This window comes from Plasmopara halstedii (genome assembly GCF_900000015.1).
Source record: "Plasmopara halstedii genome assembly, contig: Scaffold_430, whole genome shotgun sequence".
Taxonomy (NCBI): domain Eukaryota; phylum Oomycota; class Peronosporomycetes; order Peronosporales; family Peronosporaceae; genus Plasmopara; species Plasmopara halstedii.
Window position 1 is genome coordinate 307,341 of NW_020187350.1, and position 14,092 is coordinate 321,432.

General features: G+C 42.0%; 7 protein-coding genes across 7 annotated transcripts; 5 read left to right on the top strand and 2 right to left on the bottom strand.

Moving 5' to 3' along the window:
• Positions 1-490: 490 nt before the first annotated feature.
• On the top strand, positions 491-917 carry PHALS_09649 (uncharacterized protein; the record flags this gene model as incomplete). Its single annotated transcript, XM_024724941.1, has 4 exons — positions 491-575; positions 671-694; positions 755-798; positions 870-917. 4 exons carry the CDS (start codon positions 491-493, stop codon positions 915-917), a joined length of 201 nt encoding a protein of 66 aa, XP_024575767.1.
• A 946-nt stretch (positions 918-1,863) lies between these two features.
• On the top strand, positions 1,864-2,242 carry PHALS_09650 (uncharacterized protein; the record flags this gene model as incomplete). Its single annotated transcript, XM_024724942.1, has 2 exons — positions 1,864-1,914; positions 2,000-2,242. The coding sequence occupies 2 exons, from the start codon at positions 1,864-1,866 to the stop codon at positions 2,240-2,242; spliced, it is 294 nt and encodes a 97-aa protein (XP_024575768.1).
• Positions 2,243-2,495: 253 nt separating this feature from the next.
• Positions 2,496-3,180, bottom strand: PHALS_15383 (uncharacterized protein). The gene has a single exon (XM_024724943.2). The coding sequence runs from the start codon at positions 2,986-2,988 to the stop codon at positions 2,734-2,736; it is 255 nt and encodes an 84-aa protein (XP_024575769.1). The 5' UTR covers positions 2,989-3,180; the 3' UTR covers positions 2,496-2,733.
• A 1,231-nt stretch (positions 3,181-4,411) lies between these two features.
• Positions 4,412-4,817, top strand: PHALS_15384 (uncharacterized protein). The gene has a single exon (XM_024724944.2). The coding sequence runs from the start codon at positions 4,498-4,500 to the stop codon at positions 4,807-4,809; it is 312 nt and encodes a 103-aa protein (XP_024575770.1). The 5' UTR covers positions 4,412-4,497; the 3' UTR covers positions 4,810-4,817.
• PHALS_09651 (Glycoside hydrolase, family 12) lies at positions 4,817-6,217 on the top strand (the record flags this gene model as incomplete). Its single annotated transcript, XM_024724945.1, has 3 exons — positions 4,817-5,501; positions 5,982-6,032; positions 6,099-6,217. The coding sequence occupies 3 exons, from the start codon at positions 4,817-4,819 to the stop codon at positions 6,215-6,217; spliced, it is 855 nt and encodes a 284-aa protein (XP_024575771.1).
• Positions 6,218-11,654: 5,437 nt separating this feature from the next.
• PHALS_09652 (tkl protein kinase) lies at positions 11,655-12,974 on the bottom strand (the record flags this gene model as incomplete). The annotated part of the gene is made up of 1 exon (XM_024724946.1): positions 11,655-12,974. One exon carries the CDS (start codon positions 12,972-12,974, stop codon positions 11,655-11,657), a length of 1,320 nt encoding a protein of 439 aa, XP_024575772.1.
• Positions 12,975-13,060: 86 nt separating this feature from the next.
• On the top strand, positions 13,061-13,714 carry PHALS_09653 (uncharacterized protein; the record flags this gene model as incomplete). The annotated part of the gene is made up of 6 exons (XM_024724947.1): positions 13,061-13,063; positions 13,126-13,153; positions 13,302-13,322; positions 13,412-13,450; positions 13,512-13,585; positions 13,646-13,714. The coding sequence occupies 6 exons, from the start codon at positions 13,061-13,063 to the stop codon at positions 13,712-13,714; spliced, it is 234 nt and encodes a 77-aa protein (XP_024575773.1).
• Positions 13,715-14,092: the final 378 nt, after the last annotated feature.

Here is a 14,092-nt window from a genome sequence, read left to right on the forward strand (position 1 = left end):
GTGCTAATCCGTTAAGAGACCAAAGTACAAGGACCATGGTTGGAAATAGGGGATTCAAATTGTTGCAATGGCATTGGATTCGTATGATGAGTACTTTCTCCTTGAAGGATCCCCGGACAAATGCAGCATCAATCGAGACCTCCGTGTCTACTCACCCTCTGTTGAAAAATTCATAGTTGTCGCATTGAATTATTGACACATTTCATTATGGAAATATTGGCTACTGTGTGCTAAAAAGAATTTCTACATGTATGTAAGAGGCAATAGATCTTAGCTCTGTCGTGAAGATAGAGAGCAGTCACACAGCTGCTGAAAAGCACCGACGTACTCGTAGATGTTACATCTGACGCAGACCAGCACCCTGAGTGCCTCCTTCTCTATTGACCAAGAGGCATGAAAGATCGTGCTCCCACCCAGCGCCAGACAACAATCACCTCACAAGGATCGTTCGATACACGATTCCATTTGATAATCGTATGGCTTGAACACCATGAAGAGTCGATCTAAAGTCAATAAGGTCAGATGCCACGAGCTTGAGCTCAGTGAGTTATTTGCTGGTCTCTTCAAAACAGAAGGTATAATTCTTGCGCAGGCATGAAGCTACGATAGCTTCGGCGATAACTTTAGAATTATCTGAAATTCTGATAAAGATATTGTTGCAAGCCTTAAGCTTATAAAGCGAATGCGGTCTTGAGTATGTTCATGGAGATGTGATCTTGTCGCGGGGTTCTAATTTTTTTTGCTGATTTTGAAGTTAGCGACGGTGTGCTACATTCTCCGAAGAATTCTGTTTATCTGGTGGGCTATTTGATCGCAAATGTCAGCGGAATTGAATGAGAGTGACTTAAACTTGTAACTTTGTGTTGCAGTCTCCAGGGTTTCATGCCGTAGCGACAAGTCAGAGCTTAGTGCTGTAATTTTTTAACAAGGGCCCGCGATGATTGGCGACTGTTAATTACATTTCGAAGTGCCAGGCCCGGAGGTTTATTTCCTTGTCACGATGTAACGGAACCGCTAAGTCAGCACTTCGATATGCCGACAGAACGGCAGAGAATGAAGTAAGCTACGTAGTTCCAGGAGTTCTAGGCCTTCTAGAATTACTCAGGGGGAAGCATTAATTGAACTTAAGGAGGTTTGTATAGCGATTGATCGCAAAGAGTTGTGAGACGGTTCACCGATTTTGAGCAGTCATTGACGCAGGAGGAGCCGAGCTCATCATTGTCATAAATAAGTTTGTTGTTGAGGACACTCTTAAGCACCGGGGTAAGGAGTCGAATAATTTGAGCCAAGCATACTTTGAACCCTTTTTGCTCCTTATGGTATGAATATCACGACGTATTAGTAAAAGATAAGAGTGACATCTAGGTTCTGGAATCAATAATATATTGTGTCACACGATAATGGCCCTTCACAAGATGAAAGGTGACGTCATAGACGCATTCTTTCTCATAAAGCGCAAAATAAATCTAGTAAAAACTGAATTTGTTTTAGTTGTCGACCCCGGCACCGTATTTTTGTATCGAAAAGGCTGACGACAGGATTGAAACTTTTCACGCTGCAAATAGCGACATTGACATACAATTGCGGTGTGCAAGCACCGATGTATAAAAGCAAGGTGCTGTCGGTTACGCTTTGTTTGGATATCTCGACCTCGTACATGAAATTATTGAAGTGATCATGAGAGAGAGCGATGCCCCTCTCGTTGTGGTGTGTTACCCAAGCGGAATATACTAATAGCGAATCGGGCGGCGCAGCTATTTAGGTCTTATCGTGTGACTTTTTTGAAAATATTTCTTAATAATTATATAGAGCAGGCGATGTCTGATATGAGCAACTACATCAACCATTTGCGTGCATCGCTTGATGCGCTTTGATAAGTTGTCTTCAAGGGAGATAAGTGTGTCGTTGCATGGTGTGCGAGCAAAAATCAGAAGCATCAATGCTGTTGAAGCTTGGCGGAATTCTGTCTCAAACGCAACTAAGGATATAATCATTCCAGGCCGACATCGTGCACAAGCATGGTGCAGATTATGTCAACGTAGCACAGACAATCCTCAATATACTTTATGAAACATGCCATCAGGTGCTGGAAAAGGCAAATCAGGCGGCAAAAAGCAATAAAAGAAATCTCAACGGGTGCTCGATTGTGACTCTAATCGATTGGTTCTCTCATGGCGTCTGTGATGCTTCAGCTTTACCCATTGATGTGCTGTATTTCGATACCCTCGGCAGATGCAAATAAGCATAACGCGCAAATGCGTTTGGACCTCGTCAGCAGAAAGCAACCATGAGAAAATGTTCAGCTCATGAAAAAGCTAAATGCTTTGAACAACTCTGCGTCACCCGTGATCTATACAGATCATGCGTCTCCAGCACAACCTTTGCAAAGAATGTCAGAATGCGCTTAATTCTCTTATCAATATACCATCCAGGTGAAACAAAAACTGGCTTGGCTTAATTTGTTTATGATTGCGTTTTGCGTTGCCTCCTTCTGCCTCTGTATTTAGATTAAAAGCACTATAGCTGTCCCATATCGCGTTGGTGACGACGCGCATTGTTGAGCAAAGACATCGTATGATGATTACCGCAGTGTCCAGCGATGAAATTGGACATTATGGGTGACGTAGTCAAGTAGCTGTTCCAGTAGACCTGATCAATTCATTGCATGCACCATGACAAAAAAATTCCGCTTTTGCGAGGAAATTGCTGCCTTCGCAAATATCACAAGTCAATTTATGTAGATGCTGTCCATTGGAGCAGCTGAAAAGAATAAAGGTCACTTTCGGTTGTAAACAGATACAGCTTTACGTCGAAGAAGATATAGCAGCAGTGCATGGTTTGAATTTGAAAATGACTCTGTGCGACACAAATGTAGGTTGGTTGCTCATACGTATCATACGCATCAATGTGAAACATCATTTTCATTGACGGATTGAGCCATATATTATTTCTTTGAGAACGTGTTGAACTTTTTCGAGATTTGTTCATAAAAGAAAGATTGTGCCCACTTTGCGCACTGGATGAGGAAGGCAGGGTGGGTCATGTGCTGCCGTCCACTAATTGTATGGACCTCGCACGCTGTGTTGCAAATCAAGATATAAACAATCTCGCTCCTACCCAGAGTGCACTGCTCTCCATACAAGGTCGCGAATGGGCTTCAGCAAAACACATGATGTATACGTAGGCGAAGATAGATAAAAATGTTGAGATCTTTGAGCATACTTTTAGCAAAGTGAAAATTTAAAATTGGTGCTTACGAGAGCGAAAATTGTCTTCCAATTTAATTTCTTAAGACTTTCTAAGTCGTGTATACCACACGCAATACGCAGAGCCAGCAGAGCTGTATCCCACCACAGTACGACATAGTGGAATGCCATGTGCATAGCAGTTTATTCAAGGCTACTGCAAATGCTAGTAGTAATATAATAGCAGGACGAACCAAATGTTTGCTTTCCATGGCTGAACCAGATTTCTCAAATCTCTTCGAATGTTACCGAATGTCTGGGCACTTGTATAGATTCCAATATCTGAGATCATGAAGCCATTAAACGTATGTTAGCAAATTTCTTTGATGTGCTTTTGCTATTCTATAGCGTGTGTATGCAGCAGATACATGAGTCAAAAGAATGTGCGATCCATTTCATTATTGTAGAGGCAGCAATCACCAATGCCAGTCAGTCATTCTTAACACTTTGTCCACTTTACCGTAGCTTCTTCTAATTTTTCTAGGCTATCTGGCTGATGCTTTTTTCTAGAAATTGTGATGGAAAGAATCGTGGGGAAGGATAAAGCAATTCTGATAATCGCGTCTAGTCTGAAAGTAATTTCAACTGTGTGTTTGCAAGAACTGCTTACAATCCAATAGATTGATATCAAATACATGCATGTGTTGCTTTTTTTCCTGCTCGAGTTAAAGTTGGTCACATACTAAGCACAGACGTTTATATTAAAAGCGCACGAAGTCAAGTATAAAGCTACAATGATTGCAAAAACTGACCTACGAGCCGGATCCAGTCTACGAGGTAGAAAGGCTCAACAACTGCGACAAGCGTCCGAGTTAGCATTCGAAATTTGTGCAGGATTTTGATAAAAAAGACAAGATTTTAGATGAGTAAAGTGCTTTGATGTGTCATGTGAAGCTATATGATAGGATAGTGCATGTGCACTATCCTTTTATTTGTCGCTTATCCACTACGGATTGATGAATCCAGCTTTCAATACCGCATGTAAAAAGGTTAAAGTGAGCCAATGAAGCCAAACTAATGAGCACAAGATCCTGTGCAGAATATACACATTGAGCCACTATTTTATGTCGTCAATATTTCATTTAATGAAACGACTGGATGTGTGGATTGATTGATATCTCGAATCCCGATTTCAAGCAGCACATCTCGCTGCTAGTTTAATTTTTCGCTGTCATAGTACTCGTTACGTCTATGAAAATATAACACATTGTGACATTTGCTATGTCATGCTCTTTATATATCCATGTAGAGCATGGTACAATGTAGATTTGCGTATCCAAGAAGCCGTAAGAACAAGGTGAGCAGTGACTTTGTAGAAATTGCGTATCCGGAAGGTTTCGAGCTTCAAATGGATAGTACACCTGCACTCTCACTTGTGCAATGCCTCACATCGAAGGAATCAGGAATCTATACAACCCGAGTGTCTGAACATATACCTCTTGATTTGAGCAATCGATTGCAGCAACTACTTCCACAGAATAGTGAAGCTAATTTGACAGGGATTCTATTCCGTTGGCCTCTAACACGTTCATTGTGCCATTTACCTCGTCCTACCAACGCTTGATAATACGATGAAGTTCTTCTGCCCCGCCACTATTGCCCTCGCTGCCACAGCTTCGATTGCTCAAGCCACTTCATTGTGTGGACCAAGTAACAACGATAACGCTTTGATTCAAATTGGATTGTTCAAAGTCTTACATAACAATTGGGAAAGTCCTGGTACTCAATGTTCGGTTGTGGATTACACTGCTGATTACAGTATCGGTTTCCACACGCGCTTGAACATTCCTGAGACTACTTCATATGAAACGGACCATTACCACTATCCTTCGTCGCATTACAAGACATTTGCTGCTACTGAGGTGCAAGTCGAGGCAAAGGTCATTGCGTCAATTTCAAGCATTTCGACTACTCTCAATCATATTTACACTTCCGATGGTTTGTTGGTCTCGAATGTCGCCATCAGTTTGTTCACTGGTTACCAGAGCATCGATGCAGCAATTATGATATGGACAGCTTTGTACGGCAATTGTGAACCGGAATCAACCACTGGCAAGCCCATTAACACTCAGATTTTGGTGATTGCGGGCGTTTCCTTCGACTTGTACGAAGGATATTTGACAGACCACAAAGTGTATTCATTCGTCCCGAAATCGTCGATGAATTACTACTCTGGTGACTTGAAGCTATTCCTCAATGTGCTTGTCGACCTTAAATTGGTATCCAACGACCATATCCTGCAGAAAGTGCAAGGTGGTACTCATGTTGTCGCCGGCATCAACGCCCAGTTGACCGTCGAGAAATTCTCCGTCCAAATCCTGTAATTGCAGGAAGACCAAGTGACTTAGGTGAATCCTTAACTAACGGATATGCTCTGTTTTGTCCTGTCTTTGAGAAATAAAAGCATTTGCGTTCATTTCAGTCCATTCTTGACCACTAGGGCATCAAAGATTCCTATTAGCGAGTAATGTGTTCACTTTCTTACTAGTAGACTTTTGGTCAGTACTACGCCTTCTGCCTTTGGACAGGCTTTTTTTGTAGTACTCAATGTCTGAAGCTAGTCGACAGGTTCACTGTGAATTCGACGAGTCTAATATAGCCACTGCTTTTGCCGCTATGCAGCTAGACCATATTTAGATTCAGATCTAAATGTACAATACCTGTGTCTTTCGCTTCGTTAAGACATAAACAAAAGGTATTGCCGTCAACGGAAAGAAGATTTCTATATGAATTAAGAGGGTGTGAGCTATAAACACCACCCGATACCTTATCCTTCTGCACGTGAAGGTAAATGAAAGATAGACTCGATTATGAGTTCGAATGTTGAGTACCTTGTTCTCGTCCTCTACGTAGCATCATCTTGCCACGGCGCTCACAAGGATGTCCAGCCCATAAAAATTGGGTTAGACCCAGCTCAGCAAACCGGGTTCTCCCGTCTGCAAGCGCAAATTACACCGATTTTCGCTGACTAATTCGAGTCGTTATACATGTGATCCATGACAAGCTGCCCGCGGCGACCTTAATCGCCTTTTCGACTTGACTTTTTGCGCAGCCGTAATGCAAAACACGCGTAAAGAAATTCTTCACTAGTTTATCGATCCTTCGGATCACATTTATTTTGATGTATGATTTGCGACAAAGCAGAAGCGGCTGGATGAATTCGTATCCTACCTGAGAACCAAACCTTTTGTACTATACCACAGTGCCAACGAGTGCGCGCGGAGATAAGTATGCACATCGCCTCACACTAATAACAGAAGAGGTAGATTCATTGAAGCAACATTGGACTAGATCGTCACATGACGCTTACCTTGCAAGAGAAAAGCTTGATGCGGAGGTCGCAGCGGAAGCTTATCACCTTTTAATCTTACTCTCAACACCCGACACGTCGTTTTGAGACAGCCGTTATAGCTACTGATCAAGGCTTTGCCTTCCAATAAGGTTAACATTCGAATGCTAGGCTGTTACAGTCGGCCGTGTCTCTTTTCCAGATGAGTTGAATACCGTGACGCACCATGTCATACGCGGCTGTTTTGCCAAAGTGAGACCTCAAACCCTTATAGAAATTTCGAATGAGTGCATCGGAGGATATCGTTCACGCAATTCACTTACTTTTTCTGACACCTGTTTGCGGATGATCAGCGAAAGAAAGTCCTATCAAATGCCTGGCATCTTATGCCAAAATGTCGTGGTTAAACGTAAATCCTGCGCATACAGGAAAGCCATGTTGGCAAACCCCTCTCTAGAGGAACCGCCCGGTTGTGCTCTAACCACTTATAGTATTTACAGCAACGACATCAGCCATCGTGCTCGAATGATCTACAAGATCACAATGCCAGTCTCATCGGACGCGTCCTTTGATAAACCAAAATGTAATATTAAATGCTAACACTTTCTTCCGGAACCGGCATGCTGTCCAAAGTTGCCGCAGCATACGACGAAGTCTTAATGCTGACACGCTTTGCAGCACTAGCACATAAAAATCTGCCAGTTTTTACATGTTGAGCCATCGAAACATATCACTCACTGCGCAGAGAGTCTCTTTCGTTCCGAGGTGATCATTAATAGAGGTACTACTTGAAGTCCTCATCATGAGACTCCACCACACGTTGAGTATCGAGTTAAGCAGAGCTGTGATATAGCAACTCTTAAGATAAGGCATAAGGGTGCAAGCGTGTAGCAGCGACATCGAAAAAGCAGCGAGCTCTTAATTTGCTGCTTTCAACGAACTCAGCAACATATGCAAATTCGCGACGACACCATTGTGACATGTGAAAATTTACGGTCGGGGCGACGCGAAAGCGATCACCTCCACTTAGAGCTGATCCGTTTGATTTTTTTCTTGTTGGTACAACAGCCGTCGTACCATTTTTGCAAAAGAGGTGGCGATAATGTCGGTGTGCACATCGACGCATGGTTTGTATATAGTTTAGACCCTAGCAGATGCATTCTGTACTTCACAAGAGCATACTTTATTGTAAGTAGCTACTTGTCGTGAGCAGAGCTGTCTTCTTCTAACGCTTTATGCTGGTGAGGCTCAAACGCAATTACGCATTCATCACGCATTCATCACGCTTGGGGAACGCACATTCTATTGCAAAGGTTGGAGTATTACTGCAGCAGGGCTGTCAAAGCTCTTTTGCTAAGAGGAAGCTAATCTAAGGTCTAGATCTTACGTTCTATACTAGAACCAATACGAGTGTAGCAGATCGCGATTCGCTTACTCCAAGAGTAACCACCACCTTAACCCAAGGCAAATAAACTCTTCCTCTCAGAATCAAATCTGTATTCATTTGTTTTATTTGAGGCAGAGCCGCCGATATCTAAATCTGTAGGTTTTCCTAATTAAATTGAAAACTAATTAAAATACATAACTAGCGGTGGTCCCGCCACGTAGAGGTGTAGCACACCATTGTGTGGTCAGACCATTTTTTGTGACCTAACTCTTCATACCAGGGTACGTGTAACCCTATTACAGCTCCAGACGACATGAAAGGGTTCATCTGGATTCAGTAGGACCGAATTCAAGGCACGCCTGAGGCTTTCCTGGGACAGGCTTAAAGGCTACCTATTCTAACACGCCTCAACACCGTTTGACACCATTTAATATAAATAAGGCAGGGACCAAGCCATATCGGCATACTTCAATCAAACTTGTACGATACAAATGCAAATAGCTGGCCAAGCCAAGTTTTTCTCGCAAGTCCCTTTGGATCAGAAACACCGGTCAATCCCACTGACTTTCACCATTGCGGGTATGTCCGCAGGCACTTAATGAAGTAATGTAGAAGGAAGATCTCGTCGTCACCAATGACACACTAGTTGGTATTGGCGGGCAGCTCAAAAGAGTATAACTTCCGAGCACCTATAGCAAGTATTCTATGTGGCTTCTCCCATCCAGCTCTCTGTGATCAGCACAGCTTAGAAAAAAAATCAAAATAGGCTTGCGCATAGGCATAATGTGGGCTAAAAAGCCGCGCCGCCACACATTTGAACATCACTGATGCGATAAAAAGCTTATGTGGCATACCCAGACACTTCCAGAATATCCCACTCGAGTACTCACCGCTATGAGAGGGATTACTCTATCTCATTAGCAGCAGATAATTTAAGTCAGAGGTACTGAATGATGTGTAATCCAACACTCCGTTCTGCAGCACAGCCTCTCCAGAATTCGGCGATTCTGTTAAAAGTGGCTGCACATGAGTATACAAAGCACACACGACTCGTCACTGACCGGATATCACGACATACTAGTTCTTTCTGCTCTCAAATCCCACTCGAATATTACTTCGTACGATCGACCTCCTCTATATCATCTTGAGACCACAAATTACTGCCACTTTCCAGAATTTGCTGCTGATACTTGAATTTGTCACATTTAAAAGATTATGTAAGCTCATGTCCTGCAGGAAGGATATCAATTGTACCTGCGCCAAAGAGCTTCTGATTTGAGTCCATGACCCCCCAAGTTTATACCGGGAAAGATGTAAGTGGCACCCATATTTACGCTTCTCAGCCGATCCATGGCGCATTATGTTCAAAGTTGCCGAACCCAGGATGAGAGAGCTGTGATCCTGGTCTGAGGCGAGATGACGCTCCACGATGCCAAAGTCATCAAATTTGAGCTCAAGATCCTACCGAGCCTTCGACTATCCCCGTCGCAGGACGCGCAGATACTGTATCCGGATTTGCATATCGAATGCCTTCGTGTGTGGTTGCTACAACGCAAAGTTGCGTATCGTGCGAAGCTGCGCGACGCATCTCAGTCAAACAGGACTTACTACAGCTTTAAAAAGTCCAGGACGTCGATGTATACAATCAGCAACTCCGGCTGTGAGTCCCACCAGCCTACGTCGCTATTTCATAATTTTGGTCCTACTAACCACAACTCCCACGAGGTACATTAGTATCCAATTCTTTCCTAGTAGGAAGCCCTACGTCTACTGCAAATTGTACGATGACTTCGTCGGACAGCCCTTGTGTGGTGGCCCGACCTTTCATACCTCTCAGACTAGCGCGAAGAAGGCACGCCAGGTGCGGATGCTCTTATACTGCTAAAGTTGTACCATTTACGAGTACCACGAAGCTTTTTTTCAAAAACCAAGAAATCTCTTCCTTCTACTTCAGCGTGGCTTGCATTCACTGCCTCTGGTGCTCACAGAGCTACCACTCCGGTACTTGAACCGGCCTTTGCGAAGTGAAAGTTTAAAATGTACAGACACCGCTTCATTTGAATAGTTAGGAGGCACTGACAGTCACTGTGCAAGCCACATCCTCTCAATAAAGACATCCTTCTATCGTCATCAGAAGACGAACACATTTCGCCGATTCCCGCTTCCATCGACGGGTGGTCAAGAACCTGAAGTGAACGCTTCCAGGGGAGAGGCCGCTTTCTTGTCCTTTGCTCGCCAATATCCTGATTTCAATAACTGATGTAACCCTACCAAGCACGTCTTGTTGTCCCGGGTAGGAAAATCAAACATTCTATAAGCCAATTTCGAAGGAGGTAAAGCTAAAGAAATGACATAAAGAGTCCGAGTGAACAAACGTCAGCGGATTGATTCGTACTATTTGCTTGAAAGCGGAATTGAGAGCCGCTTTACCAACGAACTAAGATCTCTGCTACTCAAAATTGGCATATTTTGGATCAGTTCTATACAAACTGAAAGCTAAACATATGCATTTCACAATGTCCAATTAGATAGGCATTGCTTGACGTGAGACTAGCAGCCTACATGTACCACAAACCTCTCCATTTTCGTCTTCATGTACAATTGTACAATTCCTATCCCGGTACACCCACTATCTGACTTAGATTCTACAATAGTTTCAAGGTGTCTTGCACTTGCAGAATGTGTAAAGAATGCCTTTAATGGATATTCATACAAATTCTTACGTCATGACAATACCTATGCGTCCAACTTCGAGTCCATTTATACGACCGAAATCTGAAGTTGAGCGCACGGGATCAAATTGCAGAAGTGTAACTGGTCGAGCAACTTCCGCGCAACTTTTGAACTTTAAGCGGATTGTGGTAGGATCCAATACTTATTGATGCACGTCTTTTACTGGATAGATCATACTGTGATTAGTCGCGGATGCTATAGCGAAGTCTTACGTGGTACGTACAAGGATCGTGACGTCGCAATAAAACATTCGTCACCCGATACAACACATGATTTACCTCGAATATTTCTCGCGAGTAAAGTACAAGCAACTTAAGTACAATTTACTGGAATTGCACTGACAGAAACCTGTAGGATTTGATTTTCTAAAAAAAACGAAGAGCTTTAGATTTAGCACATGCACTCACATGTTTCCATAGCTTAGATCCTTTTCTTCTTCATCGTGATCTCAAGTCAACGAATAAACTATAGGATTCAACGTGGCATGCTAAAGTCACGGATTTCGGGGTATCACGAGAATGTCGTGATTGGACGATGACTTCAGGAATTGAAACTTTATTATGGATAGCACCTGAAGTCATGATGAGTGAACGATATGATAATTTATTCCTTTGGGCTTGTCTTGAGTTAATTAGATACACACAAATTACCATCTGCTTGTGCTAAAGTCACAGATACTAGGCGTGCAGTAGAAAATGAATGTTGAGCCTGTGAAAATTAATTGAAACCTCTTGTCATTAATATTGACACGGAAGATTTCATTTCACAGGTTTCTGCTTAAAGAGAATGAATGTATTGTACGAACGTTTATAATATGCATACACATCTCCATTTAGCAACTCGGGATGGTACCTTCGAGTCCTCAAGTAGCAACGTACCAGTCCGCCACTGTACCGGTATTAATAGAAAACAATAGACATTGTACGACTAACTCAATATTTTTAAATTTTTGACTGTACGCATAGTAGTGGACGTAAAACTCTCATCCGTACATGTCCGATCACGTGTTCGTTCGAATGTATGTTTGCAAAAGTTTCTGAAGTTCAGTCAAAACTTGAGCAGCTGAAGGACGTTGAAACGCATCAAGTTTCACGCACGCTTTGCCTAATCGTACAACTGCTTGAGTCAGTTGACGATCATTTTGTACTGTACGATCTCCATGTCGACGTTTCGAACTCGCAAAGTGAACATGTACATGTCCTGCAGCCACTTTTTCAATTAATTCCAATCTATTGTCACTATTTTGTACTCGAGTGTACGCATAAGGAGGCATGAGTGAGTCCAATTCTGCAAGTAAGAGTCCAAACGCAAAAACATCTGTTTTTGCGTTCGTACATTGTCCACGTAAAACTTCCGGTGCATGATACAAAGCATCAAATCGCGTGCGTACAAGTCGTCCTGTGGGTACAGACATGACAACATCATCAATCTTTTCATTCCAAACTTGACTTCCTTGATATCCAGTAAGTTTAGCATTCAATTGATCATCTAATAACACATGACGTGATCGTACAGCTCCATGTACAAGTCCTTGTGCGTGCAAGAACGTGAGTGCATTTGCAATTTGTGATGCTATTATCACTTTTTTTCGATTAAATCCTCGTTGAGTCCATTCTTCCTGTTTTAACATCAACTTCTGTTGTTGTAAATAACATGCTAAATCACCTTGAGCCATAAATTCCATTACAATACAAACATAAGCAAGTGAACGCCATGCGACTCCAAAGAAAGTGACAAGATGTGGATGTTGAAATGATGAAGATGCAAAGATTGAAATATGTTGAAAAAATGTTTCCAAATGTTCCCGAGAACGTATCCAATGTGGAAATGGTTTCTTAATTGCACGAACTTGATTCTGATACGAGCCACGATAGATTTCACTTGTATTTCCACGGGCTATAAGTTCATCTAATAGAATTGTACTCACACTTAATCGTACACTTTGAATTTGAGGAGTCGACCAAATTTCAAACTTTTCTTTATCTTCAAAACATGATAAACGTGAACCAAAAGAAATGGACGATGAAACAAATGATGTTTTCTCTGGTGCGTACAATACCGACGATGGTGGAACCGGTACTGTTACTTGTTCGGACGGTATCACCGGTATTGATCGTTGTTTACGTCGTTGAAGATTATAGAATAGAAGACACAAGACAAGAAGAAAGATGACTCCACCACCAATAGCAAGACCAAGTTCATCATCATGAAGAGACGATGTTTGAATATACGATGGATTTTCATCGCTTCGATTTGGTTTTATTGTTGTAGTATCATTACTGAAGGTTATCATACCGGTATTCACGTCGGCTTGACACATAATGAACAAGGTACTTCGAAGCTTCACCGTTGGATACCACGTGCCGGTTCGTGAATGCTTGCGACGTCGCTACATTCTACGTCTTAATGGTATAATGAAGTCGTTTTGCTTTGGCCATCGACGGTTATTTCAAGTTAAGTTTACCTCTCAGGGTACATCATTTGTAAAAAGTTACGTCCGTTTTGGGCTACAGTAACTTGCACAAAAGAACGCATTCGATTATCTCGATGTCTGAAGTAAGACGACAGGACTAAAGTATCGTTACACCTTTTGCAAAGTAAAGTTGCTGTTATAATGTCATTTTTCCAAACTTTTTTCTAATGTAAGCGGAATTTTCGATCGTAACATGTAAGTAATTTCCATAGCTACTGGACGTTTTGAGGGATCAAAATCTAAACATTGTGTTGCTAATTCACGTAATGCACGTGGACAATCAGGTCGAAAGGGTGGAGATGCACGTCCAGTAGCAATAAGTGGTACCCAATTCACTTGAATCTTTCGCTTGTGCTTTTGTTTCTGACCATAGACATATGGTAGTAAACACGTATCTAATTCAGCTAATACAACACCAAAGGAATAAATATCTGCCTTTTCGGAAGATTCTTCACCACGTAAAATCTCTGGAGCTGTCCAAAGATGAGTATGAATTTGATTTTGTCTTGTCTTGTTAGAAGGAATCTCGCGACAAAGTCCAAAATCACTTAATTTTGCTTGAAACTCTTGTGTCAATAAGACATTAAAAGATTTTAAATCACGATGAACAATAGGAGGCGATAGGGAATGCAAGTAAACAAGCGCATTGGAAATATCTGCTGCAATAGGAAGTTTGTCTTCTTTCCATGTAAGATATTTACTTGATGGTTGAGCTAAAAAATGCGCCAAATCACCTAAAGGAAGATATTCCGAGACCATACATAGATCTGGTAATGTACGCCATGATAAACCAATAAAGTGAACAATATTTGGATGATCGAGACATGCAGCCATTCGAATTTCTTTAGTAAAATCCACTAACATTGCAATCAAATTGTCATTTAAAAGTGTAGAAGCATTTCGATCATACAAACTCCAATTTGTGCTTGAAGTACTCGAATTTGCAGCACTTGTACATTTAATCG